At 45.2% G+C, this 20,492-nt stretch overlaps 1 protein-coding gene across 2 annotated transcripts; it reads right to left on the bottom strand.

Annotated features, from left to right (window-relative positions):
* Positions 1–3,827: 3,827 nt before the first annotated feature.
* Positions 3,828–20,082, bottom strand: LOC117999793 (protein sidekick-1-like). 2 transcript variants are annotated; one of them, XM_034989163.1, is made up of 5 exons: positions 19,989–20,082; positions 18,835–19,027; positions 15,581–15,716; positions 14,174–14,271; positions 3,828–3,903 (listed from the first exon to the last, which is right to left on the bottom strand). In XM_034989163.1, exons 1-4 carry the CDS (start codon positions 19,991–19,993, stop codon positions 14,180–14,182), a joined length of 426 nt encoding a protein of 141 aa, XP_034845054.1. In that variant the 5' UTR covers positions 19,994–20,082; the 3' UTR covers positions 3,828–3,903; positions 14,174–14,179. The 2 variants fall into 2 exon arrangements, with proteins under 2 accessions (XP_034845054.1, XP_034845053.1); XM_034989162.1 differs by having other exon boundaries at positions 14,174–14,675.
* Between the last annotated feature and the right edge of the window lie 410 nt (positions 20,083–20,492).

The following is a 20,492-nucleotide window of genomic DNA, read 5'->3' on the forward strand; positions in this document are numbered from 1 at the left end:
GGCTATTATGGACATTGCTGCTATAAACATCGGGGTGCATGTACCCCTTCAGATCCCTACATTTGTATCTTTTGGGTAAATACCCTGGATCATATGGTAGCTCTATTTTCAACTATTTGAGGAACCTCCATACTGTTTTCCAAAGTGGCTGCACCAGCTTGCATTCCCACCAACAGTGTAGGAGGGTTCCCCTTTCTTCGCATCCCCGCCAACATCTGTCATTTCCTGACTTGTTAATTTTAGCCATTCTGACTGGTGTGAGGTGATATCTCATTGAGGTTTTGATTTGGATTTCCCTGATGCCGAGTGATGTTGAGCACTTTTTCATGTGTCTGTTGGCCAGTTGGGATGTCTTCTTTGGAAAAATGTCTGTTCATGTCTTCTGCCCATTTCTTGATTGGATCATTTGTTCTTTGGGTGTTGACTTTAGGATGTTCTTTATAGATTTTGGATACTAGCCCTTTATCTGATATGTCATTTGCAATTATCTTCTCCCATTCTGTCGGTTGTCTTTTGGTTTTGTTGACTGTTTCTTTTGCTGTGCAAAAGCTTTTTATCTTGATGAGGTCCCAATAGTTCACTTTTGCCCTTGCTTCCCTTGCCTTTGGCGATGTTTCTAGGAAGAAGTTGCTGCAGCTGAGGTAGAAGAGGTTGCTGCCTGTGTTCTCCTTTAGGATTTTGATGGACTCCTGTCTCACATTGAGGTCTTTCAACCATTTGGAGTCTATTTTTGTGTGTGGTGTAAGGAAATGGTCCAGTTTCATTCTTCTGCATGTGGCTGTCCAATTTTCCCAACACCATTTGTTGAAGAGACTGTCTTTTTTCCATTGGACATTCTTTCCTGCTTTGTCAAAGATGAGTTGACCATAGAGTTGAGGGTCCATTTCTGGCTCTCCATTCCGTTCCATTGATCTATGTGTCTGTTTTTGTGCCAGTACCATACTGTCTTGATGATGACAGCTTTGTAATAGAGCTTGAAGCCCGGAATTGTGATGCCGCCAGCTTTGCTTTTCTTTTTCAACATTCCTCTGGCTATTCAGGGTCTTTCTGGTTCCATACAAATTTTAGGATTATTTGTTCCATTTCTTTGAAAACAGTGGATGGTATTTTGATAGGGATTGCACTGAATGTGTAGATTGCTCTAGGTAGCACTGACATCTTCACAATATTTGTTCTTCCAATCCATGAGCATGGAACGTTTTTCCATTTCTTTGTGTCTTCCTCAGTTTCTTTCATGACTATTTTATAATTTTCTGAATGCAGATTCTTTGCCTCTTTGGTTAGATTTATTCCTAGGTATCTTATGGTTTTGGGTGCAATTGTAAATGGGATCAGCTCCTTCATTTCTCTTTCTTCTGTCTTGTTGTTGGTATATAGGAATGCCACTGATTTCTGTGCATTGATTTTACATCCTGCCACTTTACTGAATTCCTGTATGAGTTCTAGCAGTTTTGGGGTGGAGTCTTTTGGGTTTTCCACATAAAGTATCATACCGTCTGCAAAGAGAATTTGACTTCTTCTTGCCAATTTGAATGCCTTTTATTTATTTTTTTGTTGTCTGATTGCTGTGGCTAGGACTTCTAATACTATGTTGAATAGCTGTGGTGATAGTGGACATCCCTGCCGCATTCCTGACCTTAGGGGGAAAGCTCTCAGTTTTTCCTCATTGAGAATGATATTAGCTGTGGGTTTTTCATAGATGGCTTTTATGATATTGAGGTATATACCCTCTATCCCTATACTCTGAAGAGTTTTGATCAAGAGAGGATGCTGTACTTTGTCAAATGCTTTTTCTGCATCTATTGTAATAGAATATATCTTTCGAAGTAATTTGTTGAATGTCATCATAGCCACTAAAATACTCTCAAAAGTTGTACTTGTGTTTTCACCAGCAAAAAAAAAAAATCCTCTCAAAATCATCAATTAAAATTATCTGTGATCTTACATTTGCCAAATTGACGGACATTTCTTTGCTGTTATCATTTAAAAAATAAAGTTGTCCTTCAACAGATGAATTGATAAAGAAGATGTGGTTCATGGAATATTACTTAGCCATTAGAAAAGACGAACACCTACCATTTACATCGACATGGATGGAACTGGAGGGTATTCTGCTAAGTGAAATAAGTCAATCGGAGAAAGACAATTATCATATGGTTTCACTTATATGTGGAATATAAGAAATAGTGCAGAGGATCATAGGAGAAGGGAAGGGAAACTGAATGGGAAGAAATCAAAGAGGGAGACAAACCACAAGAGATTCTTGACTCTGGGAAACAAACTGAGGGATGCAGAAGGGGAGGTGTGTGGGGGGATGGGGTAACTGTGCACATGATGTGATGAGCACTGAGTGTTCTATGAACTGATGAATCACTGATCACTACACCAGAAACTAATGATGTAGTATACGTTGGATAATTGAATTTAAATTAAGAAAACAAAAAGAAATAAAAATAAGATTGTTAAAAGTGTACAGTTTCATGACATAATTAGTGAGTCTGTGTAAAACTGATCCAGAAAAATGATCTATGGCAGAGGAGTTCCCTCTCATTCAGCCTTTCTGTTCTATTGAGGCCTTCAGTTGAAGGGTGAGGACACCACACCCTAGAGAGGGCCCTCAGCTCACCTTGGTGTGAGCAGTCAAATGATAATTCACCCCAAATGCCCTCACAGAAACAACAGGAGGAATACTGAGCAATTGTCGGTTTCCTCAAGGACCAGTCCACATGGCTTTCATGAGACGCATCAGGAGTGGAGGATGACCACCACATGCCTTGTTCCATCAGAGTCCTTCACACAGACACCTGTGCTGCTCACCTCCTTTCTTCCTATAACGTGTTCCCTCAGCCTTAAGTGCCCAGTTCTGTGTGTCCCTGTCTTTCTCTTCCTGTTTGGGACATGTCATCACTTTGGGTCTGCCCTCAGGCCCTTGTACTCCTAGATTTGTCCTGGGAGGGCTAGGGGCTCCTCAAATTCCCTGAGGAGGGTCTTTCTCAGGATGAGCCGGATACTCAGGTAGTGAGGTCAGCCTCTGAACAACTTCCTTGTGATGATGGTCAAGCTCCTCCCCATTGGGGTGGGAGAGGGTGAGAAAAGAGGGGAACTTGGAAGGAGCACCTCGTTCACTCACATGGGAATTAGGGGACAGATGGGAGGGAGCCAGGCTTCATGTAGCTTCTAAATGGGGCTGCTGGGGCTGAGCCCTCTCTGTCCTCTGTCCTGCTCTGGGGAACACAGGATAGGTTCCCTGGGAGGGACTTCCTCACAGCCCCACCCCCCACATTACACACAGGAAGGTGGGTCTGGACTGAGCAGAAGATGCCTCTGTAGATACGATCGGCAGGTTGTCCACCAATGCTGGTCCCTATCCTTCCTCTAGAAGACAGGCTGGGGTGTAGGTGGACAGGCTCTGATGAAGCCCTGGATCCTTTCCAGGTGCTGCCCCATCACAGATCCACCTGGGGGTGGGCCTGGGAGACCAGTGAGAACCAGCCCTGTCTCCCTGTCTGGGGACCTGTGCTCAGACCTCCATGGGGGTGGGATAGCCTGGGGAGTGGTAATTTGCATAATGTGCCTCCATTCCCCTGGGGGTGATATGACAGACTTGAAGCTGCTCTGGTTTTGCTCTGTGCTCTTGCAGTCCTGGGCATCTCCATGGCCTGGACTCCTGTCTCTTTTCTCTCCTTCTTCACTTACTGTCCAGGTGCTGGATCCTGAGGGTCAGGAGGAGGGGTCTGGTTGGGACAGGAGCCTTGCTCTTTGACCACCCTGATTTCCAGGATATTTGGAGATTCCAGGCACTCCATTTGTGTCTCTCCCTGTTCTTTCCAGCTGTGTGGGTGCAGCCTGTGGTGACTCAGCATCCTCAGTGTCAGGGTCTCAGGGTCAGAGGGTCACCGTCTCCTGCAGTGCAAGCAGCAGCAATGTAAAAAGTTATACTGTGGGCCAGTATCAATAGCTACCTGGTGCTGCCCCCCACTCTGTGATGACTGGTAGTACTGGACCCTCAGGGGGTCCCAGGCAGATGCAATGGTTCCAATTATGGCACCATCAAGATCTGAACATCTCAGGGATCTGGTCTGGGGAGGAGGCTGAGGATTACTGCTCCTCTTGGGACAGAGGCCACAGTGCTGACACAGGGTTCCTGGGCTGGGAAAAGGAGACAGAAACCTGTGCTCTGACATATGGCCAACTCTGGACCACACTCCCAGCCTGTGACCTGCACCAAGTGTATCTGGGGCTGCCGACACCCAGCAGGAATCCACTGTGGACCCTGACCTTGGAAGGAAGGCCCTCCTGCATGCCCTCCTGTTGGCAGAATGTAGTGTGCATTCTCTGTGCAAGGGAGTTTATTTTATCCCACATCCTCTCCAGCCCTTTACATTCAAACTGTGGAAGCTTTCAAAGTAACTTAACCTTCAAGCAATAAGGAAATAACGGACCCAAGCATTCACCAGTTACTTGCAGAGAAAACTGAAGTTAAAGCTGTGACAAGCTGTAAGATGCAGAACTTCCAATATGTCCTGTTTCCTAATTGTTCCCACATAACCTGCAGGAAGACACAAGGTGACACCTAAATCCCTGTGTTTCAGCATCCTCCATGAAGAGCAGATAGGAAGGGAGCAGGAAATCAGGATGAATGGGCCTGGTGGATGCTCATTCATGAGGAGGAGTGGTGAAAGAAACTGGAGGGCAGGAGGGGAAAGGAGAGGCAATATGCCAATCCCCCCACCACCAGAAGGACAGGGGATCACAGAAGCATGCTCCCCAGGGGATTTCTCAGGCTTTCAAAACAAGAAGGCTGTCTGTACTAGCCTCAAAAAACCACAGAAACAAAAGGAAAAATAACTCTTTCCTTAGCAGGCCCTCATGTGATCTTTCGGGAAATATGAGATCTCCATCCAAATCTCGTGAGAACTCTTCCAAAATTTGGAAACCTCAGTCCAAATCTTGTGAGTTGTCATCCAAATCTCTCTAGATCTTAGTTGAAATCGCGGAAGATCTCATCGATATTGGGCAAGATTTTACTCCAAATCTCATGAGATCTCTTCCAAATCTTGGGAGATCTCAGGTCCAGCAATTGAGATCTGGGTTCAACACCTGTTACCTGGAGCCAAACACCAGGACCCATGGGATGATCTGGGAAGCCATAGCTGATTGTGCTTCGAGATCCTTATGTCAGTAGGTTCTGCATATGTCAGGATTCAGCCGGGTTTCCAATATGTCCTGTTTCCTAATGGTTCCCACACAACCTATAGGAAGACACAGGGAATCTGTGACCCAAATCCCTAGTGTCTCAGCTTCCTCTATGAAGAGCAGGTAGGAAGTAAGCAGGAAATTAGGATGAATAGGCCTGGTTTTACATGGATTATCCACATAAAGTATCACATCTGCAAAGACAGAGAGTTTGACTTCTTCTTTGCCAATTTGAATGCCTTTCATTTCTTTTTGTTGTCTGATATTTGAGGCTAGGACTTCTAGTACTATGTTGAACAATAGTGATGTCAGTGGGCATCCCTTTCTTGTTTCTGACCTTAAGGGAAGCGCTCTCAGTTTTTCCCCTTTGAGAATGATATTCGCTGTGGGCTTTACATAGATGGTTTTTATGATATTGAAGTATGTTCACTTTATCCCTATACTTTGAAAAGTTTTAATGAAGAAAGGATGCTGTATTTTGTCAAATGCTTTCTCTGCATCAATTGAGAGGACCATATGGTTCTTCTCTCTCCTCTTATTAATGTGTTCTATCACATTGATTGATTTGCAAATGTTGAACCAACCTTGCATCTCAGGAATATATCCCACCTAGTCACAGTGAATAGTCCTTTTAATATACTACTGGATCATATTGGCTAGGATATAGTGGGTGTTTTGGCATGCAGTTCATCAGCGATATTGGTCTGTAATTCTCCTTTTTGATGGGGTCTTTCCCTGGTTTGGGGATCAGGGTAATGCTGGCCTCATAGAATGAATTCGGAAGTTTTCCTTTCCTTTCCTTTCCTTTTCCCTTTCCTTTCCTTTTCTTCCCTTCTTCTTCTTCTCCTTTTTCCTTTTCTTTTTTTTTTTTTTTTTGGAAACAGCTTCAGTAGAATAGGTATTATTTCTTTTTTAAATATTTGGTAGAATTCCCCTGGGAAGCCATCAGGTCCTGGACTGTTGTTTTCTGGAAGTTTTTTGATTACTGCTTCAATTTCCTTGCTGGTTATGGGTCTGTTGATGTTTTCTATTTCTTCCTGTTTCAGTATTGGTAGGTTCTAAGTTTCCCATAATGCAACGATTTCTTCCAGATTGCCTAATTTGTTGGCATACAGTTGCTCATAATATGTTCCTGATATTGTTTGTATTTCCTTGGTGTTGGTCATGATCTGTCTTGTTTCATTCATGATTTTATTAATTCAGGTCCATTCTTTTCTTTTTGATAATATCGATAAACCTCTGGCCAGACTTACTAATTTTTTCAAAGAACCAGCTTCTAGTTTTGTTGATCTGTGCTACTGTTTTTCTGGTTTCTATTAACTTGATCTCTGTATTGTTCTTCTCCTACTTGGTTTAGGTTTTATTTGCTGTTCTGTCTCCAGGTCTTTTAGGTGTAAGGTTAGCTTGTGCATTTGGGATTTTTCTACTTTTTTGAGAGAGGCTTGGATGGCTACGTATTTCCCCCTTAGGGCTGCCTTTGCAGTATCCCATAGGTTTTGGACCAATGTGTTTTCATTCTCATTAGTTTCTATGAATTGTTTACATTCCTCTTTAATTTCCTGGTTGATCCAATCATTCTTCAGCAGGATGCTCTTTAACATCCAAGTGTTTGAATTCCTTCCAAATTTCCTCTTGTGATTGAGTTCCAGTTTCAAAGCATTGTGATCTGATAACATGCAGGGAATAACCTCAATCTTTTGGTACAGGTTGAGACCTGATTTGTGACCCAGTATATGGTCTATTCTGGAAAAAGATCTGTGTGAACTCGAGAAAAATGAGTATTCTGTTGTTTCAGGATATAGTGTTCTGTATATATCTATGAGGTCCATCTGGTCCAGTGTGTCATTCAAAGCTCTTGTTTCTTTGTCGATCTTCTGCTTAGATGATCTGACTTTTGTTGAGAGTGGAGTATTGAGATCTCCTACAATTAACGTGGTTTGTCTCTCCTTTTATTAATGTGCTCTATCATGTTGATTGATTTGCAATGTTGAATCACCCTTGCATCCCAGGAATAAATCTGACTTGGTCGTGGAGAATAGTATTTTTAATGTACTGTTGGATACTACTGGCTAGGATCTTGTTGAGTATTTTGGCAACCATGTTCATCAGGGATATTGGTCTGTGATTCTCCATTTTGGTGGGGCCTTTGCCCGGTTTTGGGATCAGGGTAATCCTGGCCTCATAAAACAAGTTTGGAAGCTTTCCTTCTGTTTCTATTGTTTGAAACAACTTTAGTAGAATAGGTATTATTTCTTCTCTAAATGTTTGATAGAATTCCCCTGGAAAGCCATCTGGCCCTGGACTCTTGTTTTTTGGGGACTCTATGGCCAATTAATCTTTGACAAACCAGGTTAAATATCCAACGGAAAAATAATCTCTTCAATAAGTGGTGCTGGAAAAATTGGACAGCTACATACAGAAGAATGAAACTTGACCATTTTCTTATACCATACACAAAGATAAACTCTAAATGGATGGAAGACCTCAATGTGAGACAGGAATCCATCAAAATCCTAGAAAAGAACATAGGCAGTAACCTCTGGCATCGGCCACAGCAACTTCTTTCAAGACACATCTCCAAAGGCAAGGGAAACAAAAGCAAAAATGAACTTTTGGGACTTCATCAAGATAAAAAGCTTCTGCACAGCAAAGGAAACAGTCAACAAAACAAAAAGACAACCCACGGAATAGGAGAAGATTTTTGCAAATGACACTACAAATAAAGGGCTGGTATCCAAGATCTATAAAGAACTTCTCAAACGCAACACCCAAAAAACAAATAATCAAGTCAAAAAATGGGCAGAAGACATGCACAGACACTTCTCCAAAGAAAACATACAAATGGCTAACAAATTAGATTTTAAACCAAAGACAGTAGTAAAAGATGTAGAGGGACACTATATAATACTTAAAGGGCCTATCCAACAAGAAAATCTAACAATTGTAAATATCTATACCCCTAACATGGGAGCAGCCAACCACATAAGCCAACTGTTAACTAATATAAAGAATCATGTTGATAATAATACATTAATAGTAGGAGACCACAACACACCACTCTCAGCAATGGACAAATCATCTAAGCAGAAGATCAACAAAGAAACTAGAGCTTTTAATGAACAGAATATTCACAGAATATTCCACCCTAAAACAACAGAATACTCATTCTTCTCGAGTGCACATGGAACTTTCTCCAGAATGGACCACATATTGGGTCACAAATCAGGTCTGAACTGATACCAAAAGATTGAGATTATTCCTTGAATTTTCCCAGACCATAGAACTTTAAAACTGGAACTCAATCACAAGAAAAAATTTAGAAGAAATTCAAACACTTGGAAGCTAAAGACCACTCTGCTCAAGAATGTTTGGGTCAACCAGGAAATCAAAGAAGAGCTTAAACAATTCATGGAAACCAATGAGAATGAAAACACATTGGTCCAAAACCTATGGGATACTGCAAAGGTGGTCCTAAGGGGGAAATACACAGACATCGAAGCTTCAATCAAAAAAAAAGAAAAATCCCAAATTCACCAACTATCTCTACACCTTAAAGAACTGAAGAAAAAACAAACGATGCCTAAGCCACGCATTAGAAGAGAAATAATTAAGATTAGAGCAGAGATCAATGAATTAGAAACCAGAAATACAGTAGAGCAGATCAATGAAACTAAAAGCTGATTCTTTGAAAGAATTAATAAGATCGATAAGCCACTGGCCAGACTTATCCAAAAGAAAAGAGAAAGGACCCAAATCAATAAAATTATGAACAGAATGGGAGAGATCACGATTAACACCAAGAAAATAGAAACAATTATTAGAAATTACTATCAACAACAATATGCCAATAAATTAAGCAACCTGGAAGAAATGGAGGCCTTCCTGGAAACCTATAAACTACCAAGACTGAAACAGGAAGGAAGTGACAATCTGAATAGACCAATAACAAGTAACAAGATTGAAGTGGTGATCAAAAACCTCCCAAAAAACAAGAGTCCAGGGCCTGATGGATTCCCTGGGGAATTCTACCAAACATTCAAAGAAGAAATAATATTTATTCTCCCGAAGCTGTTTCAAAAAATAGGAACAGAAGGAAGCTTCCAGACTCATTCTATGAGGCCAGCATTACCTTGATCCCCAAACCAGGCAAAGACCCCATCAAAAAGGAGAATTGCAAACTAATATCCCTGATGAATATGGACTCCAAAATTCTCAACAAAATCCTAGCTAATAGGATCCAATAGTACATTAAAAGGATCATCCACCACAACCATGTGGGATTTATCCCTGGCATGCAAGGGTGGTTCAACATTAGCAAATCAATCAATGTGATAGAACACATTAATAAGAGGAGAGGGAAGAACCATATGGTCCTCTCAATTGATGCAGAGAAAGCATTTGACAAAATACAGCATCCTTTCCTGATGAAAACTCTTCAGAGTATAGGGAGAGAGAGAACATTCCTCAATTTCATAAACTCCATCTATAAAAAACCCACAGTGAATATCTTTCTCAATGCGGAAAAGCTGAGAGCCCTTCCCTTAAGATCAGGAACAGGACAAGGATGCCCACTCTCACCACTATTGTTCAACATAGTTCTAGAAGCCCTAGCAACAGCAATCAGACAACAAAAAGAAAATGTATTCAAACTGGCAAAGAAGAAGTCAAATTCCCTCTTCGCAGATGACATGATACTTTACGTGGAAAACCCAAAAGACTCCACTCCCAAATTACTAGAACTCATACAGACATTCAGTCATGTGGCAGGATACAAAATCAATGCACAGAAATCAGTTGCTTTCTTATACACTAACAATCAAACTGTAGGAAGAAAAATTAGAGAATCGATTCCATTTACAATATCACCAAAAACCGTAAGATATCTTGGAATAAACCTAACCAAAGAAGTAAAGGAACACTAGGAACTACGGAATACTCATAAAAGAAATTGAAGAAGACACAAAAAGATGGAAAAACTTTCCATGCTCATAGATCTGAAGAATAAACATTGTTAAAATGTCTATGCTACCCAGAGCAATCTATACCTTCCATGCCATCCCAATCAAAATAGCAATGGCATTTTTTTAAAAGATTTTATTTATTTATTTGAGAGAGAGAGAATGAGAGAGAGCACATGAGAGGGGGGAGGGTCAGAGGGAGAAGCAGACCCCCCACCGAGCAGGGAGCCTGATGTGGGACTCGATCCCGGGACTCCAGGATCATGACCTGAGCCGAAGGCAGTCGCTTAACCAACTGAGCCACCCAGGCGCCCAGCAATGGCATTTTTCAAAGCGTTGGAACAAACAATCTTAAAATTTGTATGGAATCAGAAAAGACCCCGAATTGCCAAGGAAATGTTGAAAAAGAAAAACAAAGCTGGGGGCATCATGTTGCCTGATTTCAAGCTATATTACAGAGCCGTGATCACTAAGACAGCATGGTACTGGCACAAAAACAGACACATAGACCAATGGAACAGAATAGAGAGCCCAGATATGGACCCTCAACTCTGTGGTCAAATATTCTTTGACAAAGCAGGAAAAAATATGCAATGGAAAAAAGACAGTCTCTTCAATAAATGGTGCTGGGAAAATTGGACAACTACAAACAGAAGAATGAAACTCAACCATTCTCTTACACCATACACAAAGATGAACTCAAAATGGATGAAAGACCTCAATGTGAGACAGGAATCCATCAAAATCCTAGAGGAGAACATAGGCAGTAACCTCTTTGACATTGGCCACAGCAACTTCTTTCAAGACATGTCCCCAAAGGCAAGGGAAACAAAAGCAAAAATGAACTTTTGGGATTTCATCAAGATAAAAAGCTTCTGCACAGCAAAGGAAACAGTCAACAAAACAAAAAGGCAACCCACGGAATGGGAGAAGATTTTTTGCAAATGATAATACAAAGGGTTGATACCCAAGATCTATAAAGAACTTCTCAAACTCAACACTCTAAAGACAAATAATCTAGTCAAAAAATGGGCAGAAGACATGAATAGACACTTCTCAAAAGAAGACATATAAATGGCTAACAGACACATGAAAAAATGTTCATCATCATTAGCCATCAGGGAAATTCAAATCAAAACCACATTGAGATACCACCTTACACCAGTTAGAATGGCCAAAATGGACAGGGAAAGAAACAACAAATGTTGGAGAGGTTGTGGAGAAAGGGGAACCCTCTTACACTGTTGGTGGGAATGCAAGTTGGTACAGCCACTTTGGAAAACAGTGTGAGGTTCCTCAAAAATTTAAAAATAGAGCTACCCTATGACCCAGCAATTGCACTACTGGGTATTTACCCCAAAGACACAGATGTAGTGAAAAGAAGGGCCCTATGCACCCCAATGTTCATAGCAGCAATGTCCGCAATAGCCAAACTGTGGAAAGAGCTGAGACGCCCTTCAACAGATGAATGGATAAAGAAGATGTGGTCCATATATACAATGGAATATTACTCAGCCATCAGAAAGGGTGAATACCCAACATTTGCATCAACATGGATGGGACTGGAGGAGATTATGCTAAGTGAAATAAGTCAAGCAGAGAAAGTAAATTATTATATGGTTTCACTTATTTGTGGAACATGAGGAATAGCATGGAGGACATTAGGAGAAGGGAAAAATGAAGGCGGGGGGAATCCGAGGACAGATGAACCATGAGAGACTATGGACTATGACAAACAAATGAGGGTTTTAGGAGGGCGGGTGAGGGGATTGGTTAGCCCGGTGATGGGTATTAAGGAGAGCACATACTGCATGCAGCACTGGGTGTTATACTCAAACAATGAATCATGGAACACTACATCACAAACTAATGATGTAGTGTATGGTGACTAACATAACATAACATAAAAAAAACACATGAAATTCACTACACACACACACCACATGCAACACATACAAATCACACCACAGACCCACTCTATATACACCAACCAGAAACCAGACACAGCAAGCACACACTGCACACAGATTTCATTTTCCTCAAATACAACAAAGTTACCACCAAAATGCCCAATATATTTACCACACATACAACACATACACAGAGCATGGGAATTACATACACCCACACAAGCCACACACAGTAGATATCCTACAAAAACCCCCATACACTACAAACACAGCACTCATATCTCACAGAGGAGACAATCACCACTCATACACCCCAGAAATACATCCCATATACGTCTCACACATACCACACATTTATGTAACACACTCACACTGCCACTCACCCAACACCTGCAGACATGCACACCACAAATACGAAATACTCACCACACCTACGATGCACACCACAGACACCACACATGCACCACCTCCTCCACAATGCACACGCCTCATGAACCCACTTACAGCTCACAGACGCATTAACCACACAAACACACAGAAATTCCGAACACACCACTACAAATAAACCCCAGTAACCGAACACAGATTCCCCATAAGAGTCACAGCGCACGTTCAATACCACCACATGTAAATGACACACAGGGGCCACACGTACACCACACTCACACATGCAGCACGCAAACCCATGAACACCACACACAACACGTAGAGTACACACACACACCAAAAAGACACCAGACATTAACAACACCTACACCATGGACATGCCACACATAGGACACATACCACACATTTGACACAAACACTCACTAAATACACAATATACAACAGAAAACACCACCTACCCCCCACATTTAAACCATCTGTAGAACACAGACACACACACCGGATTCATACCACACAGTTGACCCATTTACCACATGTACATTACAAACAACACATACATGACGCATATGACACATATGCCACACATGCCTACACACCTCCCATAAGCCACACACAACACATGCACACACATATACCACACCTAACCCGTATCTCAAAAACAAAACATACATGTGCAAAACACAAGCACATCACAAACATACTACACAGACCTATCCCAAAACATGCCACATATTCCCCTCACACACCACACACGCAACAAAAATCACCTCATATCCAACACCACAGACGCCGTATACACCATGCACACTCCACCCCTCTACCACCCACATACGCCTCACACAGACCATACTCACCACAGGAATAGAACATATTTATCACACACACCCCGGACATATGCCAAACACACACACACACACCACACACAAAAACCTACACAAAGATACTATACTCAATATATACGCACACCACACACGCAACCTAAATCACATGCATATACTACTACATATGCACAGATCACATATAATACATGCCACATATATACCAGAAACTCACAATGCTTATACCATAGAAAAACGGACCAAACATACACAGTGCACACACCTCATAAACCCAGCACAGTAGACCACACTTACACCACATAAAAAGCTGTCACTCACACAACACATACACCGCAAACACACTGCACGTATACATACACACAACACATACCCCCACATACATACACTACACAAACACCAAATAGACACCATAAAAAAACACCTCTCCATCACACACAAGCCACACGTACAACAGAGGAAACACACACTCCATACACACCACTCAATCACTGCAAACACACCACACATACACCACACAAGCAAGACACGCCAATCAGACTTACCTCACACTGAAACAACACCGACTACATACACACATACACCACACCACACATTACACATATACTGAACACAGACACACACACACACACACACACATACACACACATCTGCTTAGTTCTTTGTTGGCTAGTCTACGAATGCTGATAAGTAGCCAGCTTGTCTCCCTCCCCTGGCTGATGGACAAGCCTTCATTATGAAGAGAAGATACCTCACCAATGTACAGAACACTTCATGGCATGGCCTGCACAGAAAGAGCCCATTTGTAGAATACTGCACCGGGGCCCAGTTCAAATCACTTGAGATTCACCCCAAAGCCCCCCTGCAGTCCCTGAGCCACTGTTACCTGTATTCACTGATGTGAAGGACAGGAAAAACAGGCAAGGCCAGAAGGATCCTCTCTCTTTCGGCAGGAAGAATTCAGGCCTCTTGCTGACAAGGTTCCTAGGGGTAGCCAAGGAAGGTTCCCTTTGCCCAAGCCCACACATGTTTCTTGTTCCTGAAATGGTTAGCTCGCTAGGAAATTGTCCTAGTCACTTCATTTTCATCATAATCACATTCTCATCTCTATTGAAGAACTCTGGCCGTCTGTATCCATTTCCATCCATTGGCCCTTTTTCCATACTAGGTTCAGCCTTGAGGCCATTCAGATCCTGTGTCTCAGAGGATCCTGTGTCTCAAATATTCTCTTCTTTAAAGTGCGAGTCTGGCTGAGTCCTACGGCCTGAGCAATATGTTGGGCCAAAGGATCACTTATAATTTGGGTTCAGAGATATATGGACATTGGGAGGCATAGGGCATTTTAATATGCCAGCATAGGATGTTTGTCAGTAGGCAGGGCCACATTTCTGTAACAAAGGGAAACAAAATTAAACATCTTCCCAGACTTATTTCATTCTCATTGGAATGGGGAACTTTGGCCCTCCTAGTAGCCATTCTCATAACCTTGCAGTATTTCCAACTAGATCTTGGTTCACATTCATGGGATATGTAGCTGTCACTCACACAGTCACCACCTAATGGTTGGTGGCATGCTTCCATTCTGGTCCTGTGCTAAGTGAGAACAATCAGTATCTGATATCGCCAAGGCAATTGCTGCTCCTTTCTCTAATTGCTTGCTACTACACTGGATGGAGTAAGTGCTGTAATGGGTACTCAGCTTGCTGCTATCCCTTGGCTCACTGAGATGCCTCTATTCTAAAGACCAGATGGTGTGGACAGGTAGAGTGTTCTCCAGGTCCTGGTTAGTCAATGAATATTGTCCAGGTCAATGAATGTTGTCTAAAGGCCCACTTCCAAAACATAAGAGCAACCACAAGAGCACTCACCTGCTTCCCCTGAACTACTGCTGTCTCTATTCACTGACTTGAAGGGCAGGAAAGATTTCCAAGGTTAGATGGAAGCCTCTTGCTGACTAACTCTCTGGTGTACCTTCCCTGTGTCCTCAGTGAAATCCCTTTTCCCTGACAACCTATCTCAAATGGCTCCTCCTCCGTGAAGCCCCCCCTGATCGCCACACTGGGTGCAAGTCCCCAAAGCCCAGGAGCTCTCCATGGGCCACCCCTCTCCATGCACACCTGGGCTGCCACAGAGACCTGTCCACCCCAGTGGCTGTGCCCCCTGGAGGTGAGCCCCATCTCCTCTGGCCCTCCAGGGCATCTCCCACAATGCCTTGCACAGAGAGAACATGCACAACGGTTCCTCTCCTGGGTGCTCAGGGCGGCGCTTGTGTCAGGACAGGGAAGTGTCTCACCTGGGAGCTCAGCCTGTAAAGCCGAAGCGGTTTTGAGCATCTTGGACACGGTGGCTGAGGATACCTCTGACTCCAGCTCCCAGTAGTAGATCTGGTATTCCTGAAGAAGGCTGTTCAGGCTCTCGTCTCTTGGAGGCTGCAAATACATCAAGGTCAGCCCGCCCACGGGGTCTCAAGACCTCCGCTTCAAGTTGAATCAGCCAACTGCGCTGGAGGAAGTCACTAATTCAAACAGGGGTTCTTGGTTGTTTACAGACAAAAGGCAGGTGCCACATTCATGAAGAGGAGCACAGGGGCCCCCAGGTAGAGGATCAGACCCCGAGAGCCCGGGTTTCCTGATGCCGGTGTGTGGTATGTGGACACTGAGCATCTTATCCCAAATACTTGAAGGACCCCAGGCTAAGGCGGGGACTACGGCCCAGGTAGCAGGTGGGTGACGACGCTGCCCAATGCCTAGTGAACCCAGAACTCTAAGGGAACTATGCATGTGGGCTGGTTCTGCATCATCTACTGGCTGGCCACACCCTGTCCCTGACAGCCACCCAGGTTCGTGGCCGACTCACCCTGGGTGGGCAGTAAGTGCTCTGCACGCCAGATCACCCCTATTCTGCCCTGACTCAGACCTAAGCTGGAAGCCCCGTGGTCCCTCCAATGTCAGGTGGCATAGGAAGGGCCTAGGGTAGGGTAGGTGCTCGTTCGATGTTTAGACACCCTGTGGAACATGAATGGTGGTAGCCAGGCCCTGAATCTCAGAATTTAACCCACACCAGGATGCACACAGGGGTGCCCAGCTCACATTCTCCCTCCCGTCAATTTCTGTTGGTTAATTAGTCTGGGGAGGGCTGCAGCAGCCAGAGTGCAGGCCAGGGGGCCAGGGGCTCTGGGTCCCGGGTCTCCTCTGGAATACTCAGCAAATAAGGACAAGAACCGCTCAAGCTGTGACCAGACAGATGGACAAAGGGCACGCCCAGGACCCCTGGCCGCAGCAGGGTGGTGAAGCTTGTCCAGAGACAGGGATGCACGCTGAATTCCCCGTTATGCCTACATAGCCGCTGTCTATAGGATGCCGCCAGCGTCTTAGGAAATGCTTTCCTGGTGCCAGAGTAGAGACCACAGCTTTGTTGTAGGAAAACTCCTCTGTTGTGGGTTGAACTGTGTCCTCCAAAAAGATACGTTGGTGTCCTAACCCCTGGTACCTGTGGATGCCAGCTTATATGGACACAGGGTTTTGCAGACCTTGCAGTTAAGAGCAAGTCACGGTGCAGTAGGAAGCACTCTAATCCAGGGACTGGTTTCTTTTTTGGAAGGCAATTTGGTTTTATTTATCAAGGTTTTCAATGCATTTGCCTTTTAACCCAACAATTACAACTTCTAGAGATCTACCTGACATAAATGCATATATAGAGTCCTGGGTCCTACAAATACAAGCTAAACCTACCGATGCCCCCCAAACCCCAAAACAAAGTATCTAGGGGTCTTTTCAATGACACCTAAAGTCAAGAGGACCACCTTCAAGCTTGAAGGTCACTAACAGCAAAGCTGCTTGCAAATGTAACTGCAAAGTCTGGACAGATGAGCATGAGCAAGGTATTATAATAGCTAATTCACACGGGGAGCCCAAGTGTTCCACATGATCAGTTGCTGAACATGAAGAAAAGGCATAGTTTGAGAAGCAATTTAGGATCCAGTAATCATTTGACAAATACTGAGGCAATAAGATGATCCAAACATCCTTAGAAGAGGAGAGAGATTGGACACACCCCTGGGAGGGCGTCCTGTGAGCACAGAAGCAGAGACTGGAGCCATGTTTGCAATGTTGTGACTTGGAAGAAGAATATCTATTTAGCCATTCAGATGAGAAAACTTGTTTCTCATATACGTGTCCTTGTCCAGAGTGACAAAGGTGTCGCGTCATGTTAATGAGGATGTGGGCTGGTCACCAGGACAACCAACCTTGTGATCAGAGGGTTGGAAGTTTTGGTCCCACCCATGACTTCTGAGGACGGGAGAGGGGCTGGAGGTTCAATCGATGGCCAATGGCCAATGCTTTCATCAGTCTAGCCTGTGGAATGAAGCCTCCACAAAAACCCTAGAGGACAGGTTCGGCCTGATGTGTGGAAGTAGAGAGAGCAATGGGCTGCAATGCCTGGAAGGTGGCCAGAACGTGGCAAGAGCTCAGTGCACACCGGCCTCTTTTGCCTTCTATCTTTGGTAGGTTTTGAATCAGCCCTTTGGATTGTTTTTCATGGACTCTGGGTTCAACCCCTGCCTCACTTAAACCATCTGCTCTAGATCTTGTCCTAGAGTGATCACACGGGGGGGACACTGGCTCACACTGTGAGCAAGGCCATGGCACCACGTGGACGGTGCTGGCCTTCGGTGCTTCCCAAGTGCCACCAGGTGGGCGCCAGGGAACAGAGAGGGGAAGGGCCTTGCCTAAGGTCACACAGCTCCAGAGCCTGGTGCTAGGCACTCCCAGATGGGAGGTAGGACAGGTCATCTCTCCGAGCGCACCCGTCGGCTCTGCGTTCAAGTGCCTTCCAGTCGTCCTCTTCCCTCAGACCTCTGGGCCTGGCCCTGACCTCCACACCTGGACTTGGGGTGGCCTTGGTTAGGGAGCCTGCTGAGGCAGATTCCAGAATGAGGCTGAAGGGCACGTCAGGGACTTGCCGAGATGGGAACTCACAGAAGATTGGTGTGGGAAGAGGGGGTCTGGGGGGGGTGTGGAGGGTGTTCACATCACTGCCCCACAGCTGCGTCCCCGGCAACTGACTGAATCTGTCTGGGCCCCCACTTCTTCTGTAGAACTGGGGCTCACAGTGCTTTGTTCCCCAGGCTTTGGTGAGGATAAAGCAAGACAATGTACAATAAGCACCTCGCCAGTGTTTGGGACAGAAGCGGCGTCCATGAAGACAGATCTCCCGAGGACTGCTCCACAGGAAACTTTACTGAGCACCTGCTCAGCTGGGCACGTGGTTTTGAACATCAGAGACCAAGTGCCTGGCTTCAGGGAGCTGCCCTCCAACACGGTGACTCAGAGCCACCCTGGGCCAGTTACACAACCTCTCTGCGCCCAGTCTCCAGCATTAAACCGGGGACATTCCTGCCTGGCTGATAAACGTCAGGCTGTGTAGACACGCGACGGTACAGGGCCTGACCTGGAAGCCGTGGACCCTACAAGTACCCGGCTCCGTTTCCTGCCCAGCTCTCCTCCCCATAGCACCATGACAGTGGACTTGGGCCTCGGGCCTTACCTCTCTTCTCAGTGGTGATGACGGGGCCCTCCAGCGGCTCGACCAGCCCTGCCTCGTCTTGGCCGGCAGCCTGAAGATGTATGCCGACTCTGGGGCCAGCTCGGTGCCCGTGAACTGCCTCACCGTGGCACCCACCTCCACCGTGGTGAACGTGCTGGGGCTGCTGCCGGCCAGGCGGTGGCGATCTGGTGTCCTGCGGGGGGGACAGGAGGGCCATGCGTCAGTGACATCACCCTCAAATGGCACAGAAAACCTTCCTCCAGCCCCTCAAATGGCACGGAGTGACTTCCCCTCTCTGTTCTGCTCACCACGTACTTGTTGACAGGCCACACGCCTTGATGGGAACCTGGGCCCCTGGATACCGGGACTGCATCTATCTTGGCCTCCCCCCAAAGCCCTTGCCTTGCCCAGGGCAGGCACTCAGGAAAGATGACATGAATGGAGGGGCAGGGTTTCAGGTCCCCGCCAACACTGGTGAAGGATTCTCTTCTCTCAGCAGGGCCTGATTTTCAGGTTTCACAATAATGACTTGGCCATTTTCGAACACGGACAGGGATCAAATGATCATTCTGTAATCCCCCCAGCAATGCAAAGCAGCTTGCAGCGGTGTGTCCCTACACTGGCTTCAGGCCCCTGCTGGTGAGATGATCTTGTTCCAGGTCTCACAATTTGACCCCAGGGCACACGATCTACCCACAGCTCACAGCCAGATCCTATGCGTGACCGGGCTACCATGCAAAGAGAGATGTTCTGTCCCCTTCTATGACCTCCCCTAGCACAGGGTAAATCCCAACCAGAAAGCCGTCATGTGAGGCACTGAGACTGCGTACCCCTTTATTTTTTAACACCAACAGTAAGTACCAGCTTAGGAAATTACCAGAGGATCCTGGACACAGGATTCTCACTAGAATTTTGAAAATATAACAGGTTTCAGGCCAAGCCATTTGTTCCATTTGGTGTTTTTGTGACGGGCACCACCTAGCCCACGATGTGGGGCATTGGCGGGTCCCCTGTGACCGGCGGCACGAACACAAGTGAGCAGTGGGAGGGAACGATGGCTATTACAGAGCAGGTGCGTCCATGGGGCACAGCCTGGGGTCCCCCTCGGTCAGCAATCACACGGCCTTCCCGCTCCCCTTCCCCAAGCCACTCACCTCATTCTCACTGAGAACAGTCACACCGAGGCTATTCAAAACCACGACTTCTTTTTTGGCTAAACAGAGAGTCATACACACAGCAGGGTCTTCTGGGAATCTGTGGAAGGGAAGAATGAATTCTATCAACCCAATGATCTGTGTGCAGATTGTGTGCAAGACCAAAGCAGGGGGTGATCAAGAAGAATCCAAAGATGTACCTAGCACTTTTCCAAAAAGAGAAGCAAAAATGTGAGCTGGTGTCTAGCTAGGACTCAGGTGGCAAAGTTCCCTATGGCGTAACATACACACTTCAAATGGCAGGTTCCCGGGACTGGGGACTGCCCTGGGATGGAGCCAGCAGTCACAGCAGACTCATCTGACGAGGAGTCAAGATGCAGTTTTCCAAGGGCTTCCGAACAAGTCCCCTCAGGGGCCTTCAATTGTTCCAGATGTTTTCTAAGACAGCCCTTGATGGTTTCTGAAAGAGCAGGCCCCCGAACACAGTCAGAGGGCGTGCTCTGA

Source organism: Mirounga leonina, unplaced genomic scaffold, assembly GCF_011800145.1.
Source record: "Mirounga leonina isolate KUSES-001 unplaced genomic scaffold, KU_Mleo_1.0 Mir_481, whole genome shotgun sequence".
Taxonomy (NCBI): Eukaryota; Metazoa; Chordata; class Mammalia; order Carnivora; family Phocidae; genus Mirounga; species Mirounga leonina.

Bases quoted from the DNA above. Each gene is read 5' to 3' on its own strand.
- LOC117999793 (XM_034989162.1), bottom strand. The intron at 15,717-18,834 runs GTAAGGCCCGAG...ATGTATTTGCAG, and splicing joins CATCACCACTGAGAAGAGAG to CCTCCAAGAGACGAGAGCCT. The intron at 14,676-15,580 runs GTGAGACACTTC...CCTTTGTTACAG, and splicing joins TTTACAGGCTGAGCTCCCAG to AAATGTGGCCCTGCCTACTG.